General features: G+C 33.2%; 2 protein-coding genes across 3 annotated transcripts in view; both read right to left on the bottom strand.

Annotated features, from left to right (window-relative positions):
• Nucleotides 1-13,638, bottom strand: part of LOC107462737 (structural maintenance of chromosomes protein 5) — a 27,383-nt gene extending 13,745 nt beyond the window's left edge. Inside the window, exons 1-18 of one of the 2 annotated variants that reach the window (XM_016081364.3) lie at nucleotides 13,527-13,638; nucleotides 13,116-13,184; nucleotides 12,390-12,567; nucleotides 12,150-12,303; nucleotides 11,156-11,229; nucleotides 9,854-10,003; nucleotides 9,664-9,768; nucleotides 9,276-9,421; nucleotides 8,125-8,236; nucleotides 7,766-7,924; nucleotides 3,877-4,001; nucleotides 3,644-3,788; nucleotides 3,493-3,558; nucleotides 1,890-2,018; nucleotides 1,719-1,817; nucleotides 1,439-1,604; nucleotides 1,194-1,339; nucleotides 986-1,049 (exon numbers count right to left, since the gene is read on the bottom strand). In XM_016081364.3, the coding sequence (XP_015936850.1) occupies nucleotides 986-1,049; nucleotides 1,194-1,339; nucleotides 1,439-1,604; nucleotides 1,719-1,817; nucleotides 1,890-2,018; nucleotides 3,493-3,558; nucleotides 3,644-3,788; nucleotides 3,877-4,001; nucleotides 7,766-7,924; nucleotides 8,125-8,236; nucleotides 9,276-9,421; nucleotides 9,664-9,768; nucleotides 9,854-10,003; nucleotides 11,156-11,229; nucleotides 12,150-12,303; nucleotides 12,390-12,567; nucleotides 13,116-13,156 (2,059 nt within the window). In that variant the 5' untranslated portion in view covers nucleotides 13,157-13,184; nucleotides 13,527-13,638. Of the gene's footprint in view, nucleotides 1-985; nucleotides 1,050-1,193; nucleotides 1,340-1,438; nucleotides 1,605-1,718; nucleotides 1,818-1,889; nucleotides 2,019-3,492; nucleotides 3,559-3,643; nucleotides 3,789-3,876; nucleotides 4,002-7,765; nucleotides 7,925-8,124; nucleotides 8,237-9,275; nucleotides 9,422-9,663; nucleotides 9,769-9,853; nucleotides 10,004-11,155; nucleotides 11,230-12,149; nucleotides 12,304-12,389; nucleotides 12,568-13,095; nucleotides 13,185-13,526 lie in introns of both variants that reach the window. The other variant, XM_052252690.1, reaches the window with a different exon arrangement.
• A 2,212-nt stretch (nucleotides 13,639-15,850) lies between these two features.
• Nucleotides 15,851-20,525, bottom strand: LOC107462738 (uncharacterized). The gene is made up of 5 exons (XM_016081365.3): nucleotides 20,139-20,525; nucleotides 18,938-19,015; nucleotides 18,311-18,410; nucleotides 17,605-17,747; nucleotides 15,851-16,156 (listed from the first exon to the last, which is right to left on the bottom strand). Exons 1-5 carry the CDS (start codon nucleotides 20,457-20,459, stop codon nucleotides 15,947-15,949), a joined length of 852 nt encoding a protein of 283 aa, XP_015936851.1. The 5' UTR covers nucleotides 20,460-20,525; the 3' UTR covers nucleotides 15,851-15,946.
• Nucleotides 20,526-23,338: the final 2,813 nt, after the last annotated feature.

Raw genomic sequence — 23,338 nt, 5'->3', positions numbered from 1 at the left:
AACACTACATCCGGGCACCGATGCAGCGGCTCTTGCTTTGACACCGTACTCGAGCCATACGGCGCGTTACTTCCGGGTAACAACCTAGCTTTAGCGCAATAATGTCTTTGATTCATGTCATGGGGGGTTCGGCTATATTTTTACGTTGGTTGCCGAAGACCTAACACAACCCTCCTCCTTTATCCGGGCTTGGGACCGGCTATGTACCATCTCAAAGCTAGGATGATGAGACAGACCGTGAGATAGTTTTTCCACTATTGTCCCTAATTAGTTTTCAAAATACCAACTTTATCCCTTTACTCTAAGCCCTATTCTTCCGCCCTCTCTCTTCCTCCTCTACCTCACCTTTCCAATACCTCCACCCATTTATTCCTCATCTTCCTTACTCCAACTCACCCTCCTAGCTCTGCCTCTGCTTCCTTCAACCCCTCCCATCCTCCCTCTAGTCACCCTCCTACACCTCCTGCATCCCTCTGCATTAGCCACCAATCACTCTAGTAATGTTGGATCTGCTTGTCTCTGTCCTCTATCAGCGCTCTCTTCCTCTTCCTCTCTCTCACAGCGTACATAAACTACATGGAGCCTTATAGAATTAGAATAGGGGCAGTTACAATCTCTTAGGATCCATTACAATATGGTAGTTAATTGTGTAGATGTTGTAATTATGTATAGATTCACTTTTTAGCCTATATAAACTAGTCTCCATTGTAAGCCAAGACACACAGAATTCTTATTTCTCTCACCATTTCTCATTTTCAACAATTTCATTCACTGAAGATTATGTCTTCCTGCACAATGGATGTTTAAAGAAAAAAGCCTATGATATCTGCACAACCTAGCCTAACATGTCTTACTGGCTTTCAATTTTCAATCAACACAAAAATAAAATAAAATAAAATAAAAAATAAAGGAGAGACAACAAGAAAAAGTCTTCCAACAAAGCAAGCAACCTGATAAAAAAAATTAGCAGACAACTTCTACTTACCAATACGGTTGTGAATACCTTCACGTTTTTGTTTCTCTAGTTGGAATAATTTATTAATCTCCTCCTAAAAATTTTATAATGAAAAAATAATTATTTTCAAAAATATATAAAAATTTCAATCAGTCAAACTGTGTCCAAAGAACAAACAGTTCCAGCTTAGAGAGAAACCAATACATTGCAATTGAATTATAAATTGTCCATGGCCTACCATCTTTCTACGAAGATCAGCATATTCATTAATTAAGGCCTTTTGCTTATCTCGAGATCTTTTAGCATCTTCCTCCAAGGTAGCAATAATTCCTTCAAGATCCTTTTCCTGGGATTCCAGCTTCTCAATTTCTCCCGCATTTGAACCTAGTAGTACAACGGAAGGGAAAGGAGAGGACAATAAAAGACCAGTATTAAAATTAACCAACATCATTCACCTGTTTAACAAGTTTCAAAGTGGCATACTATTCACTATAAACTTCGGATCTCCCACTTGTTCGACCATGGCTGAGATATGACCCCCATATCTAGACTTAGACCACCGGTAGTGATTTTCCGGTGTCCACAAATTTATAATTCCCAATTTTGGAACCTCGTCAGCCCTCTTATCAGTATCTCTGGATCCAATATACTGAAATAGAATAATTGGAAGACAAAGTGCAAATTATACAACATTAGCTTAAAGCATTTTAAGAAGTCTATAAATTTGAAGTACTAATTTATGAAGGAAGCACAGGAGGCATACAGAATGATCCAAATTAAACTGGCGAATCAAAACCTCCTTGACAGCACTAGGAGCATCAAAAACTTGGTCCAGCCGGGAGTGAATGCCAAGGGCATGCATCTGGTTAAAATAATCGTAAAACTTCAGGTAGCTAGAATGGGGAGTACAACAAAAATTAACCACCAAACTTACATCTTCAGTAATTCTGAAAGTCTCTCTTTGTTGGTCAACTTCACCAGTATAATTTAAAACTGGAACATCAAAGAACTTTAGGTGCTGCACCAAGAGGTCCCGATCACGAGGATCTTGTGTTATGAAAGACTGGATTTGAACACAGAGAAACAGGCATTATAAGCGCCTACATGATTCATATACCATGCCCCCAAAAGAAAGGTGAGCAAAAATGCAGCACTTATAGCAATCAAAATTTATCAGAAATCTTATCTTTAGAACTTGATAGATATAAGGGGCAAAAAATGTGAAATTACAGAGAAAGATCTGCACAAATAACAGAGAAGCTAAAGAAAATTTTAGCAATAATGCTATGTAAACAACTCATTTTGACAATTATACAAGACAACTACACAATAGGACCAAAGTTGTATGAATAAATACACATTACATATGCCCCTCTGCTTTTTTGTAGTTTCTTGTATAGTTGTTGTTCCAATTGTTTATATAGCATTATTGAAATTTCAATAACCCACTTTCAGCTGCACATCACTGGTCAATAGCTGTACTTTCAAACTTCCCCTCAAGCATGAGTGCTACCTTTTCATGGTAAATAACACCAAAAGCACCCATCATTTCATTCACTTGGCTTGAATCTAAAGCTTTATATCACTCTCAATTCACATAATGGGTCGTCTATTCCTAAACATAAATTTGGTAACATGATTAAGTGTGCTTGTATCTGAATTAAAAGGAGCTTTACCATAATGGTCTTTGCTGATGCTACCCTTATGGGAATAATGTTCAGATGTTGATGATATAGGTTGCAACTAAGGCATTGATTTCAGTAATCTAGGATTTACATTCTTCATCTGGTTGAGTACTTTGTGCTTGTAGATGCCTTGGTTACTTATCTTGAATATGTTACAATGCAAATTTATAAGGCCCTAAGGTTAGCAAGTATGCAATCAATCCTTTGAAGGTGTATTGCTTAATTTTGCCAAGATCCACTCAAGCTTCTCTATACATGCATGGGTATAGTTACTAGTTATAAAAAAAAAATAGTTCTTCTCTGTCAACTGACCATAATTGTTTTAAACACAACTAATTAAAATTTTAAAATGCATAGTTGAAGTAGGACAAAATGAAAAGTATTGGCATTGGCATGCATACAGAGGTAATCACATAGGGAAGGCATTCAGTAACCAATTGGGTGATGTACAAGTGTGTGTGGTTCTTAGCAATGAGGGACATGTTAAAAATCACGATTTTACTACAACAGAAAATAAGAAGCTATTATGCTCCCAAATAAACCATAAAAAGAGAAAATACGAGACAAAACAAAATGGAACAAATCATTCTGCGAGAAGCATCACTGAAATAAACAAGGCATCCCAAAACACAATATTAACATTTTCCCCACAAACAGGGAAACATAAATTAAACTCCATCTAGCAATTTCATAATAGCTTACACTTAAGAAACTCAATTTAACAAGTCATCAGAAAATAAATAAGCCTCCTTGACCAAACAACTAGATTTCTATTACATAAATAATTAAATATAACGCGCATTCTTTATAAAAAGAGAATGCAATAGGTTTGCATATAACATCTATGGTTACCTTCCAAATATATTGCGCAGCTTGACCCTCTAGATAAGCAGCATGATCTTGATTTGAGACATTCACCTGTAGTTTCACCCATGCTTAACAGACTAAATAAGAAGTCAAAAAGCAATAGGAGCTGAACAGCATAAATGTTGACCATAGGTACCTCTAATAATACTGGGCCATAAACCCCCTTATTGAAGATTTTACGATGTTCTTGGACCCATTTAAAGGCTTCAAAAATTTTGTCTGTCCCTGCTTCTTGCAATACATGCAAACATTTTGTAATTTTATTGTTCATTTCGCTCAACCTGCAAGATTGAGAGAGAAGGGATACATAAGATTTTCAGTAATAACAAATGTGTATGTAGAGCATTTCATATACCTTATGACTTTTACCTTTTTTTACATTCATTCAAGGATGTCACTTTATGACTTATTTCCCTCTCTAGTAGTGATATGCGAGGCTTCATCACTTGCTTAGCTTCATAATCGATATCAGAGGCTTTAGCTCTTAGTCTTTGCTGGAACAAAAAAAAAAATCCACCATGATATAAGAGTCCAAGTACAGACAAATACAGAGACTTACAGAATAATGTCCAAAGAAATTGATTCATGTGATATGATTGCATATCAGTACAGAAATATAAACACAATTACAAGTGAAATAGTTTCTTTCATTTCTTTTTATAAAAGAAGAATACAACTAAGACAGGGAAAAGAATAATTCGAGAAAAGGGAGGACAAGATATCCTCTCAACAAAAGATATAGACAAAAGATTGGCGAAGCATAGCTTTCCAATCTCCCAACATGTTTGAGACATAAAGTACTCTAAAGAGATCATGAGCTTTTAAGAGATCATTAACGATAATGTCCAGTGAAATAGTATTGCACACACGAAAAACAGTTTCAAACTGAAAACATTGAAAGCTTTAAGATCTGTTGGATTACAAAGTCACAGTATACATCAAGTTTGAATTTCAATATTTAGAGAGCATGTAAAAGCTGCACAATGTATTTACATAGGCTTAAACTAGTGAAAATGCAGTAGTTTGAATGGTCACAGATCATATAATTACTAGAAAACATGATTATATCATCTTAAGCTGGCAAAACAGCATGCATGATAGCTGTATAGCTCCTGTCATTTCATAACAAAACAAACAGCTAGCTGGTATAGGCTGTTGGAGATAAACTAGCTTACACTGCGGATAATGATAACTGTATGGCTCCTCATATTTAATATCAAACTTACACCTAGCTGGTATAAGCTTTTGGAGTTAAATTAGCCACACACTACTTAAAAGCTAGTTTTGTATTCTAGGAACTAGGTTATGGCTAGCTATTGGAGCAATATTTTTTTTTTGGGATAAAAGAAGAATTTCATTTAGAAAAGTAGAAGGATAATACAAATTGAGAGATAATGGATCCCTTGTGCAAAAACAAAAGCAAAAAACAAAGAATTTATCTATAAACCATAACTTTCCAATCTCTCAACATGTTCGAGCAAGAAAGTCCCTATAAAGATCATGAGCTTTTCACCAACTAGATGCTAGTCATCTAATTCTATCCCAAAAAACATGCTTGTCAAAAAATCTGTAATTGAAGGGGTGTGTATTACGCTCCAACCAAATAGTGGAGAAAATTGCACATGGCCACAGAAATTTTGCCTCTTTTCTACTAACAAATCCAACAAACCTAGTCGATAGAAATTGGTTTAGAGATACAGAGCACACCCAATATTCATCAAATATGCTAAACAAATTGTTCCATAGGAAAATAGCTATTAGGCAATGCAAAAAAAGATACGAATAATGAGTATACAAAACAGCAACACAATTAAATGTCTCCTTGATGTAAAACTTTACTAGAATTCACCTTGATATTTGAGACAATATAGTATTCACCTTGATATTTGAGACAATATAAAGCTGTGTTAAGTACTCAAGTGAAAAAAACAAGAATTTTGCGTGGGGTGGGGGGAAGAAGTTGATAAGTTAGTTAGAGAAGAGAGTGTTCAAAAAGCTCATTTGCCTTTTATTTACAGTAGAAGAATGAAAGAAAAGAGAGTTGAAAATGAAAATAAAGTAGGATCAACTAATGTAACAAATAAGATAGCTGGAAAAGATGATGGAGAGGGCATTTGTGAGCGATGAATTCTATTATAAGAGAGAGGATTGAGAGTGTACATAAGAGGAATGAAGGGAACAAATAGGAAAATAAAAGATTTAGGCTTGACAGGACCTTAGGAGAGTGGTAGCCTCTCTAATGCTACCTTCTTCTCTACTTTTCAGTATTTGGGTATTCAATTCATACATGAAGTGTATCACCTTCATATCCTCCAGCTCCTCTGTTTCTCATCCAACTCTGTTCTACTCATTCTTCTGCTCCCTTCTATAATTCTATTCTTATAACCTCTCATCTTACTCTATTGGCAGTTTTGGTCCAAATTTTCGTGGTCCATCTTACTGTGCCATCCATTGTGGAGTATGCCAAAAACTTGTTCAAGGATCATAAGGATATTTGGAGGAAGCATATTTGCTCAAATATGTCGGATGCATGGACTGAGCATAAGCAAAGGTGGATCATTAACTTGGTAATCTCTGCTATAGGAACAAAGTTTATGAAGTCTATTGATGCTGCTAAATTTGTGAAGGTGGGTGAGAAGATATTTGAATTGCTTGATTCCCTTGTGGAGGAGACTAGGCAAGAAAACGTTCAAGTGATAACAGACGATAGTTCCAATTATTTGCTTCCTGGTAAGATGTTGAAGGGAAAAAGAAAGCATCTCTGTTAGACACCTTTTGCTGCCCATTCCTTAGATTTGATGCTTGAAAGCATTGTCAAGATGCCTTTGATGAAGAAAATTGTGAAGAGGGTGATCTTTCTTGTTGTTTTCAACTATTCCCACTCAAGCACCTTGAGTTTGCTGAGACACTTCACAAACAAGAGGGGATTGATCAGACATGTGAATACCAGACTTGCAACCTCTTTTCTTTCATTGGAAAGACTTCACCAAGAGAGGGGGAACCTTAGAAGAATGATTACATCCAACGCGTGAAGACAAAATAAGTTATCTAAGGAGGCTAAAGGGATGGAAGAAACAAAGATTGTTCTAATGATTTCCTTTTGGAAACATGTGCTCTATATGTATATGAAGCGATGGACAAAGCAAAAGAAGCAATCAAGAAGTCCTTCAACAGCAATGAGAGCAAATACAGTGAAGTGTTCAAGATTATTGATTAGAAGTGGGACAGGCAGCTCCATAAACCATTGCATGCATCCGGTCACTTGTTCAACCCGGAACTCTACTACAATAACCCCAACATTGAGTATTGCCTTGAGATCGTAAAAGGTAGATATAGTTGCATAAAGAGATTGGTGCGTGATTCAATAGAGCAAGGAGAGATAGTAAAGTGACTACCAATTTACAAGCAAGATTTAGATCTTTTTGGATCTAACTATGCCATAGAATCAAGGAAGACCTTTGCCCCTAGTGAGAACAACTAAACCACTTCATATTATTCTTAGTTTATAATCTTAGTTTTTCTTTTGTTCTAATTTTAGCTACTTTTCTTACATTGCACTCGTGGAATTGTAGCTCAATGGTGGAGGTCCTATGGACAATGAAATCCAAACCTACAATAGCTAGCCATCAAGACCTTAAGCTAGACATGTAGTGCAACTGGTTGAAAATGTAATTGGAGAGTGTTTGAGCTACAATAAACACCCTCAAAATTTTAATTCATAGGCAATTAGGCAGGATATATATTATTAACACATTGATTATACTTGATGTCTTAGCTTCATACTAAGAGGAGGAATAAACTTGACAACAAAACAATGCATGACTTGGTTTATATTAAATCCAAGCTCTAAATAGAAGATATAATATTAGGGATGAAATTGACCTTATTTCACTCAATGATATTAGTGAGTGTAGTGAGGGCATGTTGTAGACAAGGAGAAAGATGACAATGATGGACCAAAATATGATTTGGTTTTTGAAGGTGATGGTGATGGTGGTCAGGATTGGAAAAGGTGCATAGGGCATCTGGATTAGGAGAGCCTAGAGCAAATACTAGGCAACAATCTAGGAAAAGAAAAGAACCTTCAAGAGGTGGTGACGAACAAGTGCAACAGGTTCCAAACCTTACAAGACCAAGAGTAAGAAAAGAAGAGAAAAAAATGATTGAAGAGGAAGAAGAACTGTAATTTGAAGATCTTAATGAAACGGAATAAAATGATGAGAATAGATTGTTATTAATATCAAATAATATTTTTTACCAGCTCTTCTTGCTGACGAGGTTCAGAAGGACCTAGATTCTCAAGTTCAAGTTCAGAAGCAGCAAGTTCCTCCCTAATTTTTTCAATTTTTTTTTGCCTAGTTTCCTCCTGTCTTCTCAAATCTTCCATATCCTTGTAATTCCTTTGCATCTCCACATCCTATAAATCAATTTAAAGAAAAAAAAAAACCTTGTAATTCACACAAAATTTTATGCTACATGGCACAGGATAAACCCACAAGTACAACATGGAAAATACTAACTTCTTCCAGTGGCCTTCATTAAAAATAATTGGGTGCAGACAATCAACAAAGTAGATGGAAGAAAAGAAAGACACAGATTACAAAAGTGAAAAATTACCAGTTGGCTCTCTTTATCCAGAAGTTCCGTCCGCTTCTTGTAGTTCTCTTTTATACGGCTGTCAACCTTTTTCCATTTGGCATCTAGTGCAGTCTGTTCCTCCTTCTGTTTGCTGCAATGAATGATGGATCATAATCCATTATCAGATCTTAACAACAAATGGTAAGGCTATTTGGTCAGACATTCTACATGCAGTCCTTCCCGAACTAAGAGAATATTATTCTTTAAGATGGAGATGAAAGTGTGAAAGCCTATGAACAAGTGACTTGGGAGATTTCTCAACAACAAATCTTTCAAAATACATCAAGAAAAACGCTAAAATATTTAACGTAACCTCTTGATAGTGGTAAATATAGAAACCTTTCATTCAGGTGTAGAATTTTTGGTTTTCTCATTTTTCTCAACAGTAGATGTTATCTAACAATCTTAATAGAAAGGTAGAGTGTCATTCTTGACGCTTGAATGTCTGTTTTAAAAGAATGAACAGGAAGGCCCTTATGTATATTCATACTGGAGCCTAAACAGAATCCAATTGAACCAAATATCCCATTGTTTATTTTATAAAAGGAACCTGTCCTTACTATCAATGATCTTCTTTAACTCCCAAAATTTTCTACCCTGAAACAACCTACAAAGCATCAAAACATCAACAAAGGACAGGAAAAATTATATGATGTAGTCAGGTGCTATAAGAAATTGGGGTTGGGGGGGAATTCCAAGGCTCCCTCTAAAATCAAATATTTTATATGGACAACTGTGCTTAACAAAATTAATGCCAATGACCTGTTGTAGGTTCAAAGGCCACATAAGGCTATCTCCGTGATGTATGTGTTATGTGTGGGGTGAATTCAGTGTCAAACTTACAGCAAATTTTGTTGTCCTAGATGGCTGATTTTTATGGAACAACTTCATTTGCCTTCTTCCGGGCCCTCAAATACACTTTTAATGTATTTCATTTCAAATTTAACCAAATTCAATCAAGGTTATCAAAAATCCAGTTATGAAACACAACACCAAGCCCACAGTTAGACTTCATAAAGGATGAGCCAATGCGCTTTCATGAAATACAGTGGAGGCCCACCGACCTCAACCCATCCCAAAATATGCAACCTTCTCATCTAGCAATTAAAAAATAATAAAGATTGTCGTACTTAATAGGATCCTTAAGATCATTTAGTAACTTTGCAGACTCCTCCATTGCCTTTGCCGCATTATTCTCATGTTGCTTAGCTTCCCAATATTGAGCCTTCTTCATGTCATATTCAAGCCAAGGCAATTTCTTTTTCATGGTTTCAGCCTTCATGAAAAGAAAAACTACAACATATTAAGAAATTATTCAAAAATTGTATTTCAGGAGGACATGAGGATAATTGGCAAGGCAACAGAATCATACTTCGTCTAAAATAAAGTTAGATTAAAAAAGGGAAAAAAATTTAAGGGTATTAGAAAAAGAAGAAAGCATCAAAACCAGTGGCTCAATAACCCCTTAGCAAACCAGATTGTTAATAAAGAAGGTAATCAACCAAACATAGCACAAACCTTGGCAAGAATCTCATCTCTTAGACGGACACGCTCAACATCCTTCTCTAGCTCAGCATTTTGTTTCTTCAACAGATTCAAGGTACCTAAATGCCCCTCCATAGACTGGAATAGAATTAGCTAAGTCATTTTGAAGATCACAAAAAAATTTTAGATGATTATTACCATCCTAAGCAAAGGATTAACTTACCACTTCAATATTCCTCAATGCATAACTTTTATGAACTAGTGCACGATGTTGCTCGGGAAGTTGTGGATCACCAACAGCCTTTTCAGTTTCTTCCAGGAGCTGCACTGGAGTTAACTTTGCAAACTCACAGACCCTGTCTTGTGGTAAAAACTACAAATTGCACGAGTCCAAAACAAATCAGTCAGGTAAGATAAAAGATTAAAAGGAGAAAAAATTTACACACAGAGAAAATGTACATTTAAACTTCGAAACCAGATTAACAAAGCTATAAATCCCATATCCGAAAATTAATATACCAAAAGGAATAAAATTACACTATTAAGACAAGGTACCAAGAGAACAGAAAATAATTAAACAAATATATTGGCAGAAACAGAAATATAGGTTTAAAATGAGAGCATCAGCCTTAAGACACCTACACATTTTTCAACATCTCAAACACTCATTGTTTACCCTCAATAGTTGAGCTTGTATGGAAAGGAAGAGTCTGTGGTTGGGTTAGTGGTACATCACAGATCATTGCAAGTGATCTTACTCAAAATTAAATTATTGCTGAAGAACAACTATGAAGTTGGAGGAATATTGATTTGTTCATAGGAAGAAAGAAACAACATAAGGATAAACTTGCTTATCCAAATGTTTGTCATAAAAAACGCAAGAGCTACACTCCACCAAATACTAACAATGGCATACACAGCAACATCGTCACAAATAAATGGCTTCCTTCCTGTGTTCAAAACTAAGAGTCTAACAGTGTAAACAATGATCCAGAGAGACACAACTAGCACTCACCAAATTTTTCTTACATCATTTTTCTTTATATATATATGAGTGAGAGAGAGAGAGAGAGAATACAAGCAGCTATATATGGACACAAGGTCCCACAAAAAACAGAATTTAACAGCGCTATTGAGTATCATATTATTATATTCCTTACCACTAGCCCTTAAATTGATAAATATTTTGGCTAGATGAAATAGGTGAATTTACAGAAGTAGATGGCATCCTCATCCCTAAAAAAGAGGGGAAAATAAAAGAAGGATGGGACAAAAACACAGGTCATAGAGCTTCTAAAATACTTATGCTTCTACCCATACAAGATTATTTAAGAACCAAAACATTTCAATATGCCACATCTCTAGGAATAGATCCCAATTAAATCCATGGGAACATCCTCCAAAACACACAAAATCTAGAGTGAAGCCAAGTAGATAACCCAATAAAATGTCACATAATATAAGCAAAAAGTAAGAAAAAGGAAATCTAGCAATGAAATGACTTAGTTACAGGTCATCTGCTTACTTGAGTCAAGTTACTGACTTGGATGTTAAACCTTTTAACAGTTTCAGCTACATTACTTTTGGGAACTATATTCCCTGAAATGAACACAATGAAAGATCAGAGAGTTAGTTATCATATTGAGTTATCATATTGTTTAAGCATCCCATAAAAATTGAGATGCACTAACTGCAGTGACAATCCAAAATTTAAATTCTTGCAAAGAGGATTGTGGGAGAATAATTAATCTGAAATGCATAACAATTTATAAGAAAATGAAAGTGCTGATGAAGATGATGCTACTTTAAGATGAAATTCTGCACCTTCAGACCAGCGTACAAATTGAAAATAATGGACTGTAGTCACTGTACTCAGTATCTAATAACGAGCATAAACATACTGTCAAATTCAAATTTGAAATTAAACAAACGTAATTCCATAGAATTGATTTTGATCAAAAGTAAATTTGATATTATGTTTGGATGATGAAGGTCAAAAAATCACTTCATCAAGAATTACAAAAATTTTAAAGAAAAAGGGTGAGTGAAACAAAAAGGACAAAAATGTCAAGACTTGGTTTTTATACAATGCAGTTGCATTAAAATGTGGCTTCAAGTCAAACCAGGTTTGAGAGCAAAAAAACTAGAACAAAAAAAGACTAATGGGTAATTTGCCAACTTGACAAAGCCTTATCCCGTTAGGTATAGTCCACTAAATGTATTAAACAAAGACAATGTGCTCTACTGAATGACTAATTTGCCAAACAAGAAAATCTTCCTTTTGAGGTGGTTTAGGGCTCTATATTGTGATTATCACTATTTGAATGACAAAACAAACACGACACATATTTTGTCTTTAGATATCATGCTCAACCAAATTTTAAAACATTTAAGATAGCGGTCAACAACAACCTCAATCAACTGGTCTTAAATGAGTCAAATCATAATGATTAATGTCAAAAAAAAAAAGAGTACCATCTAGTTAAAAATAAGAGTATCGAAAGTGTTGAGGTTCTTACCATTTAACAACCACTCAGACTTGTTGTTAGTATTTATTTTGCGAGTAATGGCAATACACTCATCTTTGTTATTCCCTCTCAATGTAATCTTAATGGATCCAAACTCCTCTCCCCGCTTCACATATGCCCCGACACTAGTTGCTCGCCCAAGCAACTGCAAGAAATAAAGATTTCATATAAAATGGTTTAAAGATAGAAATTTTGAGAAACCTATTCGAATGCAGAAAAGGACAAACCAACCTGAGGCTCTCCACAAAGGCCAAGTGCAATAGCACACACGAGAGAACTTTTTCCAGAACCATTGGGTCCAACTACAAGATTCAATCGAGGCCCAGGTTTGCATTTCACGTGATCAAAGGTCATAAACTTAGAAAGCTCAATCTCAAGAATGTTTCCGGGCATATAATCATCATCTCCTCTGAAACAAAATTTGAACCATCAGCTCCCTGATCACAACATTCATAACAAGTTGTACTACATTGATTTAAATGTATATAAGAAATATATCAAACGATTTTAGCTTAATGTGAAATTTTATAGCACATGATCAGCTTTGGACGGAAGATTTGAAGGTGGAGTTTCTTATTTCTAAATTGAGGAATAAAATAAAAATGTTTGCAAAACCAAATAAGCTTTGATTCAAGGTCATACAACGTAATACTTCTATGTTGTTAGTTTTCACTCCTCTCATTTGAAAATTTCTAAAATATTTCCCTAAACAAAAATTTTTTAAAAAATAAAAAAAAAGGCACCCCAAACGGTTAACACTTTCAAAGTTCCCAACTTTAACAATCCCACATTGTTTACTTAACACACCAACGGATTAATGACAAAGCTTACAACAAACACCACATTCCACAGCCCTAACTCCTACAAAGAGGAGTTTCCGAGGAAGCAAGCTAAAAGGGGCGTCACGAAAATCGTTGGATTAAGTAATGCGACGAACCTCGAAAGGAATATACAAACCTAACAATTTTATGGCGCTTGGGTGGAGGTGGGTCAGCCATTGCACGAAATAAAAACTTGGATCTTTCTCTTTGCACCATAGCACCATCAACAAAAAAAAAGAAAAAAAAATCAGCAACCAGAATCAATAAATCAAAATCAGGAAAATCAGCATAAACAACTTAGAATTAGAATCATAGCATAAACAACTCAGAATAAAATAAATTCCAGCATAATGCAGGAAAACATTGCACCATAGCACCATCAACAACTCAGAATCAGAAAAATTCCAGCATAAACAATGTAGTGAAGCATTGCACCATAGCACCATCAACAATTCAGAATAAGAAAAATCAGCAACCAGCAACTCAGAAATCAGAATAAATAAAATTAACAAAATAACCAAAAATAAACTGAGGCAGCAGTGCTTGCCAGCGGCGAGGGAGGAAGGAATGTGCCGAGGAGAAAAGTTCGCCGATTGGATGGTGGCTGGGTTCCAAGAAGGGTTTAGGACGTTAGGGTTGGGTTTGTCGAGTGAGAGAGACCCGACAACAAGAGAAGATCTCCGAGCAAAGGTTTCACGGCGAGGAGAAGCGGGTGAGTGGCAGAGACGTTCGACGGCGAGACGACACCCTCTATTTGTCACGATGCCGGCGGCGACGGTACCCCCGTCCGAGGAGAGGAGTTCGGCGATGGTGGGGGCTGCTGCCTTCGGCGATGGTAGGGGCTGGGTAATGAGTTCTGAACTTTTGATGATGATGACTCAAAACAGAGATATTCAAAACCCTAAGGTTGATTTGGGAATTGGGGATTATCTGAACAAAGAAAGAAGGAGGAGAGTTAGAGTGAGGGAGAAGGTATGAGTGACTGAGTGTGACAGACTGAAACCACGTTTGGCGCCAAATTGACGGATTTTTCGGAGATTGGGCTCGTATGGCCTAGCGCATAGGTGTTTAACTGTTTAATTTGATTAAAAAAATGAATATTACAAAAATTTTGGATTATATATATAAATAAATGAATAAACTATCCAAATAAAATTCAAAAGTTCATCAATAATTTAAAACTGAGAAAATTTTACTCTTTTTTTTGAGAAATACTAAAATGACAATTTTTTTTTATTTGTAAAATATACTTATCATCAAAATTTAATTTAAGATATAGAGCTAGCAACTTTTTATTGACTAAATTGAATTTTAATTGGACGCAATATATAATATTAAAGTTTAGATCTTGTTTCGTTATGGAATAATTTGTTAGTATATTAGTAGTTTTTATGTTTTTTAAATTGAGTCATTTATAGGAATTAATAGGGACATAAAAAATATTGTGTAAAAATTAATTATCATATATACGGATTCACATAATTTACTTCTACTTAATATATTAAAACTGAGTTTTTTCCCAACTAATAAGAGTGAGATGTTAATTTTTCATAAATCTATTTTTCTCCAAAATGAATGCATTTAATGAATAGTACATAATTATACTAATTTAGGAAAATATATTTATTATAATTATATAAAATCAATATTTAATACATTATTAAACTACTTATCAATTATCAATAAAAAATATTTTTAATCATTTTAAAGAATAATGTATAATTATATTAATTTAGAAAATTATCTTTATTATAATTATATAAAATCAATATTTAATGCATTATCTATCTATCTATCTATTCTATTATATGAAAATCGAATTTTTACATTTAATAATAGATTCGACGTAGCATGCTTTTGAGAGTGTTTCTTAATTTATTTTTTTAAACTCATTAAATACAATTCATTATGATAAATTAATTATATCAACTAATTGATTTGATTAAATATTTAAGTATCACACAATTTAAAATTAATCAATTAATTTATTTGATTTTTATGATATATAAATTTAAGAATATATATATATATTAAATATGAAGAAAACTTTAAGTTTAAGAGGAGAGGGTCATTGCCCCTTCTTGTATATAAGGCTCTTGTTCCTTGATGCACTTGATCCAAATTTCTCATTTTCATTTCTCAATTCTTTGTAATTTTATACATACTTTTTTTGCTCTTTCTTCATTCTCAAAGATATAAAGACCCTCGTATACTCGTTTTAATTTTGCTTAATGTGATTTTTGTTTTAACTATCTTATATTCTTCTAATTTTTTTTATCTTATATTCTTCCAATTTTTAACATTGCTTTACAAAAACTACTCTTTAAAAAATTTCTTTACCTTATATTATACACTTGTATTCTACCTATATGACTCTTTATCTCACTCTAATTCCGCTAGTTTCACTAAAACTTTCTTGTCATTGAAGAATAACTTCTGCCATTAACTCCACATCTCATTTGCACTTTTATGTATTTCCCAGCTAGCTTCTTCATCTGCCAGTCTCTAGAAGTTTCAGAAAATGACATGCTATGTATTAATTACTTGCATTTCTTTTCATGATTATTGTATAATGAACGCGAGTTAAACATTAATTCCTTAGGTCATGCCAGGCTACCGCGTCCAGTTTGGGTAACTAACTTAATTAAGCTCCTTTTGATAAAATAATTTAAACAATAAATGACTATGTTAAAAGTAACTTATAAATAAGTTATTTTGTATTTGAATTTTTAATTCTAAACGTGCTTATTTTATAGAAATGTGATGAAAAGTAGAAGTATTATAAAAGAAGTCATTTTTTTTAATTTTTCTATAAACTTCTAAATAACTTCTTAAAAAATTGCAATTTGGTTTTGAAAATTACACCAGACATTAATACTACTACTTTTCATAAGTCAAAAGTTAAAAAAATTACTTCTAAAGTTTTCCAAAAGGGCCCTAAGTATATTTTACAACATCTACATTCTTCTACTCTCCCTTATGGAGGTTATGGAGGATATACAAAGATGCAGAAGATAAGAAAATACAGACTGAATAACTAAGTAAATCCATTCCTGTGGAAATGGCTACCATTTTGCTTCTCTCAAACATTTTTACCAGAAGAATCATGACAATAACGTGCCCCACTTTTGTCTTCAGTTCGTCCAGTGAGCTAATTTTCATCCATTTAGGCCTCTCCTGAAAAAAGAGGGGAAGAAAATATAAGCTATTATTGTTAGTGATCAAAACAGACAAAAAATGTTGATTAAAAGATGGACCTTTCAGAAGGCTTAGGATGCGATCATGAGTTGCAAGGAAAATGAAAGAGGAAGCTTTGGAGGGGAAAAAAGGAAAGAGAAGGAAGCACTTATTCACAAGTTTAAAATAGATAAAGAGGAGGACGGCAAAATACTTATTATACCTTTTTACAGTTTTATCCTTTGCTAATATAACTTATTATTCTTGAAAGAGTATTATGTCAAGTAGATCCTTGAGAAATTTTGTGATGAACTTATAGGTTCCTAGGGGAGGAGAAAAAACAAAGTGCTTGAGACAATATTAGTCGGCGACTAGGATTCAATCAATGAACAAGCCAGAAAACATAGGATTCCGATTTCTATAATGATAATATGATGGAAAACTCTAAGAGGCCAGCAGTTTTATTGAATTTTGGCCAGCATGTAACCAGCAGAGAAATGTGAGCCATTGGATGAAATCTCACACCAATCTCACACCATCAAATTATCATTGATGGCTAGTTGATGGCTAACAATCACAAAAATTGCTGGCCCCCTAGCATTGCTCTAATATGATATGTATTTCAATATTTCATTGAATTATACAGGGTAAATTACAGTTACACAACTGAGCAGGCGTTTGTTTTTGTTTTACTTAAATCATGGTAACAAACAACCTTGACAGTAGTGGCGAATCCAGAAATCTTACAAAGAAAAGGCCGGAAACAAAAAATTTAAAGTGCCATACTAAAATTGAAAGTTTTAATAAAAAAATAATTGTATATTTTAATATTATTTTAAACTAAAATTAATTTTAAAAAATTGATTTATATCAAAGTTTTTTTTCATAAAATTCTAATTTTTATCCTTATTATAAAAGATATAGCATAAATAATATAAATTTGTTTCCCTAATACTTTTAGTATAGGTATTTAAAATAAATTAGTGAATATAATATATAAGATATATTCATATTAATAAATAATTTACTTAATATATTCTGATTTTAATATCATAAAAAAATAAAATTTAATCTAATTTATTTTTATGTATATATTTTATTATTACATTCAATTAGGAATTATTATAAAAATTAAAGTATTTTTATATGATAATTGATGGAAGAATTACAAAAAAGAAAACAAAAATTAGAAAGAACAAAAAAATAACTTTAAAATGCACGAAATGAGATTTAAACCCATGTTTTGGGCATAAAATGCCCCTTTTTAACCACTAAACTAATAGATGTATTATTGAAAGTTTTAGACATCATATAATATATTTTAAGTCTGCTTGACAGGTAAGAGTAAAACAATAAGAAGCTGAAATAGATACTGCAATTTAATGCCTCATAATATATGAAAATGCATGGTTGTTACTATAGTTTCAGATCAGAGGGCTTGAGAATACCTTCAAAACAAACATTCCAAACAAAGAGGATCCTACAAGAGCACGATCAACAGCAGGTTTCTCATGTGAAGATGTATTGCTTATGAACAATCCGTACAGTCCCATTCCAAATATCAGCATAACCGTACCAGCCAAATAAACATCTGCAGCAACAAGATTCATGCATTTCAATGGCGAAAAAGTGAAAAACAAAGAATGATTCAGTCCAAGTAGGGTACATAATCTTATAAGCAATCCAGACCAGGATCCGAAGCAAAAAATGGTGTGTTTACAAGTGAAAACATAAAATGATATATGCTATTTAAGCATTTGGGACCGTGCAGGTCAAACAAAATCTATATGTCTAATTCCTTTTTTTTTTCTTTTTTTGGTTTGAAAAGGAATATTTTCATATAATTATCAAACATGACATAGGTGTGACTTTGCAAAACCATAATGTAGCCGTGTGAATTGTGATTTGAAAGTCATGGCTTTAAATTCTAAAAGCAGCATCCTGGTTGCATGGATAACAGGATAACAACAACTAAATCATATCAGTGTTTGTCTCATTTATATTTAAATCATGTTTATAAAATTGTAAATATTTTTCCCAATTTCTTTTCACAGTTAATCATTTCCTGGACCAAGTAACAGAATATTATAGAGTATGTCCAATAAGTCACTATGAAAAAAGGGTATATGTCAATTCTGATAGATGATGAATTACCAATTGCTTCAACCAGTCGCAGAACCATCTTTCCAGAGTGAACTCCTTTGACACAGCTTGACCAATAGACTTTGTATGCATCAATAATATAAATACAACCCTAAAATGGTAGAGGATAGTAAGATAGATACATGTAGGACCACTCGTGATATGAACCTAACAATATTCAAATGTTACAAACTAAACAATTTAATGGGTAGACTACCAAAGTGGTATCCGAACGAAACATGTACCCTAAAAGCTGGAAAGTTATTCTTGGCCTCCGAAAGATTATAGACTTTTGACAACATGATCTAACCATGAGTTACTTCAAGATAGTTGTTAAGAAGTATAATATCCAATTATGACTATTTTGTCAAATGTAATCATTCAAGGTAAACACAAGAAACTTTTGGGAGACAGAGACAGTACCAGGAAGCAAACGCAGCCTTGGGGTCCATTTTTCCAGCACTAGAATCTTTTGGGTACTTATTTTAGTGGTCTAGTCCAATTTAATTATCAGAATAACGTACATAGGTAAACAAAGAAGTAGAGTTCTCCATCAGAGAAACCAATAACATAAATAAAAGAGATAATCTCACAGCTGAGCTCAATAGTGTTTACATGAAAGGTGTTCAGAGACTATACGTTTAGGAAGCACAATAGTGAACCAGCCAATGAACCTCCAACAGCAAATAGTGCCAAGAAACGGAAGTCGAATATAAGCTGCTCAAAAAATGGAAAACCAGAAAGCTTCTAATTAGAGAAGAGAATGAATAACAAGTACTAGTTTATAACTAATTTCAACCAACTACCCCATATAACCCAAACCATAACCAGCAAGAACTCCATTAAGAAAAAAGAATCTTGAAAAGAAAATAAAGACAACCCCTTCTTCCTCATTGTGCGAGAGTGAGGATTGATTAAAAGTAAGTGCATCGCTGCATAGTAGATTGGGCAATGAATCCATGGAATATGCTATCAATTATCTATTATGACATTTATGTAACGGTGGATGAAAACACCTATGCATATTTAATTGAAATTATATAGATTCAATAGGAATACAAGAAAACGTTAAAATGCTCTATTCTAAATTCTGTGCTCAACATTAATTACTATCACCCCTCACAGTTAACTAATTAACTACCTCTCTCACTTGTCTCCCTCCCCTAACTAAAAAATCAGAGAAATTTTAACCGTAAATATCAGCACAGAAATCATTGGCTTGCAACTTCCATCCAAAATCAGCAAGAAAACTCGTTAATTTTAAAAACAAAATAAATGCTCCTCCGTCTTAATTAACTTTACAGTTTTAGACGTTCACCTAAAGGATAATTGAAATGTATTAGAATTATAAAACTCTAAAATTAATTTATAAAATGACTCGTACTTTATAACAATATATACTGAGCATATGTCAGAGATTGTAACTTCTTTATTCTGATTTCTAATACTTATACTATGACCTCTCGATTATTAAAGGATAAAATTAATATCACATTTCTTATTATTTGACTACTAATACGCTAGTACCAATAACATGAATAATTACTCTCTTAGACGATGTATATTTTGCATTGATACTATTATTGAGGATAATTATTTCATATATTTAATAGGAGAATGAATATGATGAATAATTACTCTCTTAAACGATGTATATTTTGCATTGACACTATTATTGTGGTTGATTATAGTATACTGATAAGGCATATGAGTAAAAACAACAGCAATACTAAGTAACCAACAAAACTTATACACTTGACTAATTCAAAAGCCTAAATACTAAATTCTCTAAATTCTGATGGTATAAAAATAAGATGATAATCGGAATATTGACTAATACCCTTTCAATGTTAGACTCCGTAGATCGAAAAAACCTAACAGCAGGGTTGCCATTAGGGCTGGCGAATGCGTAATTGAAGACAGGGTCAGGTGGCCTAGACTCAACGAAAGGTGTTGAGGACGAAGTTGTTGTTGTAGCAGATGGAGCAATCGGTGATGATTGTGATGATGATGATGTTTTCGGTTCAGATGAAGAAGAAGAAGAGCCTACGGAAGCATTTGGACTTGAAACTCGACGGCGAAGAAATGAGTGGCTTCGGCGGATTGGTGCGGAGAGGGAAGGTGGAGAGGGAGAGATGAAGGTGCATGTGTAAAGAGCCATTAAGAATGGAAGAAGAAAGGAAACTCAAATTTAAAATAATGATAGTGAATAAAAAATTAAAAATGTAAGGTGCTAAGGGAGTATGTAATATTAATAATTTAATATAGAAATTATTCGGTACAAAAACATAAAAGGTACAAGATTTGATAAGATGCTAAGATGGTTGGTTAGGTGGTATCCACACACGTTACTCTCGTAGTCAGGCCGGTCAACTAAAAATATCGAGAGATTCTTAAATGTATTTTACGCTAATAATTTTGATAAGGTGCAAAGTCTGACTTAGGTTGAATACCAGGGAAATATATTGTTCGAGAATATCGGTGTTCATGGATCAAGTTGGTTCAGGAATGAAATTAGAATTAATTAAATTATAATTGATTTAGATTGGTTTAATTTTATATATTTATGTGTATTTAAATCAAATCAAATTGACTAAGAATAGATTTGTTTGATTCCAGTAATTAGATAATTGATAAAATAAAAATTAAAAATAAAATAAAATAAACGAGAATTTCTGTAAATATAAAAAATATGTAGTATCAATTATAGTTGTCAGAACTAAACTGGTAATCGAATCGGTGAGGTTACTGAGTTATTAGATTACTGGTTCAATCGGTGGGTCACTGGTCGAATCGATTAATTTAGTATAATTAAATAATTATGTAAAATTTAATTTTTTTATTATAAGTATTTTTATTTTGTTTTTATAAAAATAATTATCATTTTTAAATCTTAATACTTTATTAATTAGTTTATATTTATTATATTATTATATTATTATCGGTGAAAACTCACATACAGTTGTTTTTCATGTGAAGTTGATATTTAAAAACCATTAGATGATGGAAAAGTATACGTTACCAAGAGAGAGTCTGCCAACTATTACCAACACGTGATAAATTAGGATTAAACCATGATTAACTTAGATGTGGCTTTATTTAGTAGATGGACTTTATGTCCAGCCCAACTCAAGTTGGCAGATTTTGGCTTGAAAAATAATATTAATGGATATTATATAATTATGAAAAGAAAAAATAAGTGAGTTTATAATTATTGTTAAATAAAAATATAATTAATTTAAGAATGAGTGAGTTTATAACTAAAATTAAAATAAATTAAATAAAAGTAAACTATTTGATGAAAGATATCTATATATATAATATATTTTGCATATATATTAATAAAAGTCAACATAGTTCAGCGGTAATAAAAGGTTTTGATCTCCTAGAAGATAGGGATTCGAACCCCATATCACACACTTTAGATAATTTTGACTTTCAAACGGTCGGTCAGACCGATTTTACTGAGTTTGATCGGTTCTCATAGGTTTACTCCAGATTTGACCGGTTCATTCCGGTTTCATATTTTGTACGGTTCAAATGTCAAATCGGACCGGTACTAGATTCGGTTTACCAATTTTTTTATCGAACCGGTCAATAATATCTTTTTTGTGACGCAGTCAATAATATTTTAATAATAAGTTAATAACAAAATATTCATAATAATTCAAATATATTAAAAATTAAGAATAAAAATGCAATAGTAATAAGCCTTCATTTCATAATTTTTCATTCTATCAACTAAATATATTTAATAGAGGAGTTATGACCTTTAAAAAATAGCATATAATTAACCAGTAGCAATATATGAAATTGATTTGTTGAAAGTAATCATGTAAACAAATAATTAGTAAAAAAAATGTTAACCTCAATTTGTTGTTCAGAATTTCAAAATAAACAAATTGAATAAGACTTCAGAATTTGTTATCAATACGGATTTTAACAAAAACTCTGAACTCAGAATTTTAAAACAAATGAATTTAACAAAAAATTTTAAAATATTTTTTTGTGTTGAGCTTTCTTTGTTTAAAAAAAAACCAATTAATAGAATATATATAAAAAAAGTTAACACTTAACCTTAAAAGAAAATTGGATCCTTACCTCGCCAGAGAAGACGACCGCCACAAAACAAAGGAGAGCAACGCTATTGATCATTGGACGACGCCGTTGACGACTACATGATGCACGATGGAGAGGATGTTGCTGCTAGCGAGGACGACATTACTGCAGTTTGCCTTGAGTGAGTCAGTGGCTGCCGTGAATGAGGGAGTGAAGAGCTTAACTAGAAGCCTTGAAGAAAAGTTGAACAAAAAGAAACTTGAAATTCGCATCACACTCGAAACGATTAAGCGTAGTAGAAGAGATAGCAGCGTACAGAGAAGATAAGGTACATATATAGAGGGAGTTCCAAAAAGATACATGTAACAAGCTCCAAACTCGACCTGCGAAACAAAGGCCGGCCAAAGTATATATATATATATATATATATATATAGTGGCTTAACCTATAAGAAAGTGTACCACAAGCATCATAATTAAAGATAAAATCAAGAATTACTTACAATGGTATATATATATATAAGACAAAATATAAATCATGTTTCTCTAAGTCAATCTCTAGGAGGGACAAAATATAAATTCTATACAAAAGTAGAGAATATTACATATATACATATACAAAATACAAAACATAATGTCCCAAGTAGATCTTCGCTCTCAAAGAGTCTCCAGCACGCTCAGCGAGGTGCTTCACATCTTACATATGAAAAACAACAGAATATGTTTGGAATGAGAACCGGGAATTCTCAATAAGGTAAAGGTGCCCGTATAGATAATAAATAATGTCCTGGAAAGCCAAAGACATTCCAAGACTCCAACAACCCATATTCATATCCTAAAGTTTATTCTAAACCAGAAATACGTTGACTAGATCTATGCGCCTCGGGTAAGGGCTGTGGCAGTCTCCCACTTGTCGAGGTAGCAGTGCCGGCGTAAAGGTCGAGGTAGTCTCTCACTCACATAACCTTTCTGCCGTCAGAGT

The sequence above is a fragment of the Arachis duranensis genome, chromosome 8, assembly GCF_000817695.3.
Source record: "Arachis duranensis cultivar V14167 chromosome 8, aradu.V14167.gnm2.J7QH, whole genome shotgun sequence".
NCBI classification, from domain to species: Eukaryota; Viridiplantae; Streptophyta; class Magnoliopsida; order Fabales; family Fabaceae; genus Arachis; species Arachis duranensis.
This window is presented reverse-complemented; position numbering and strand designations above follow the sequence as displayed.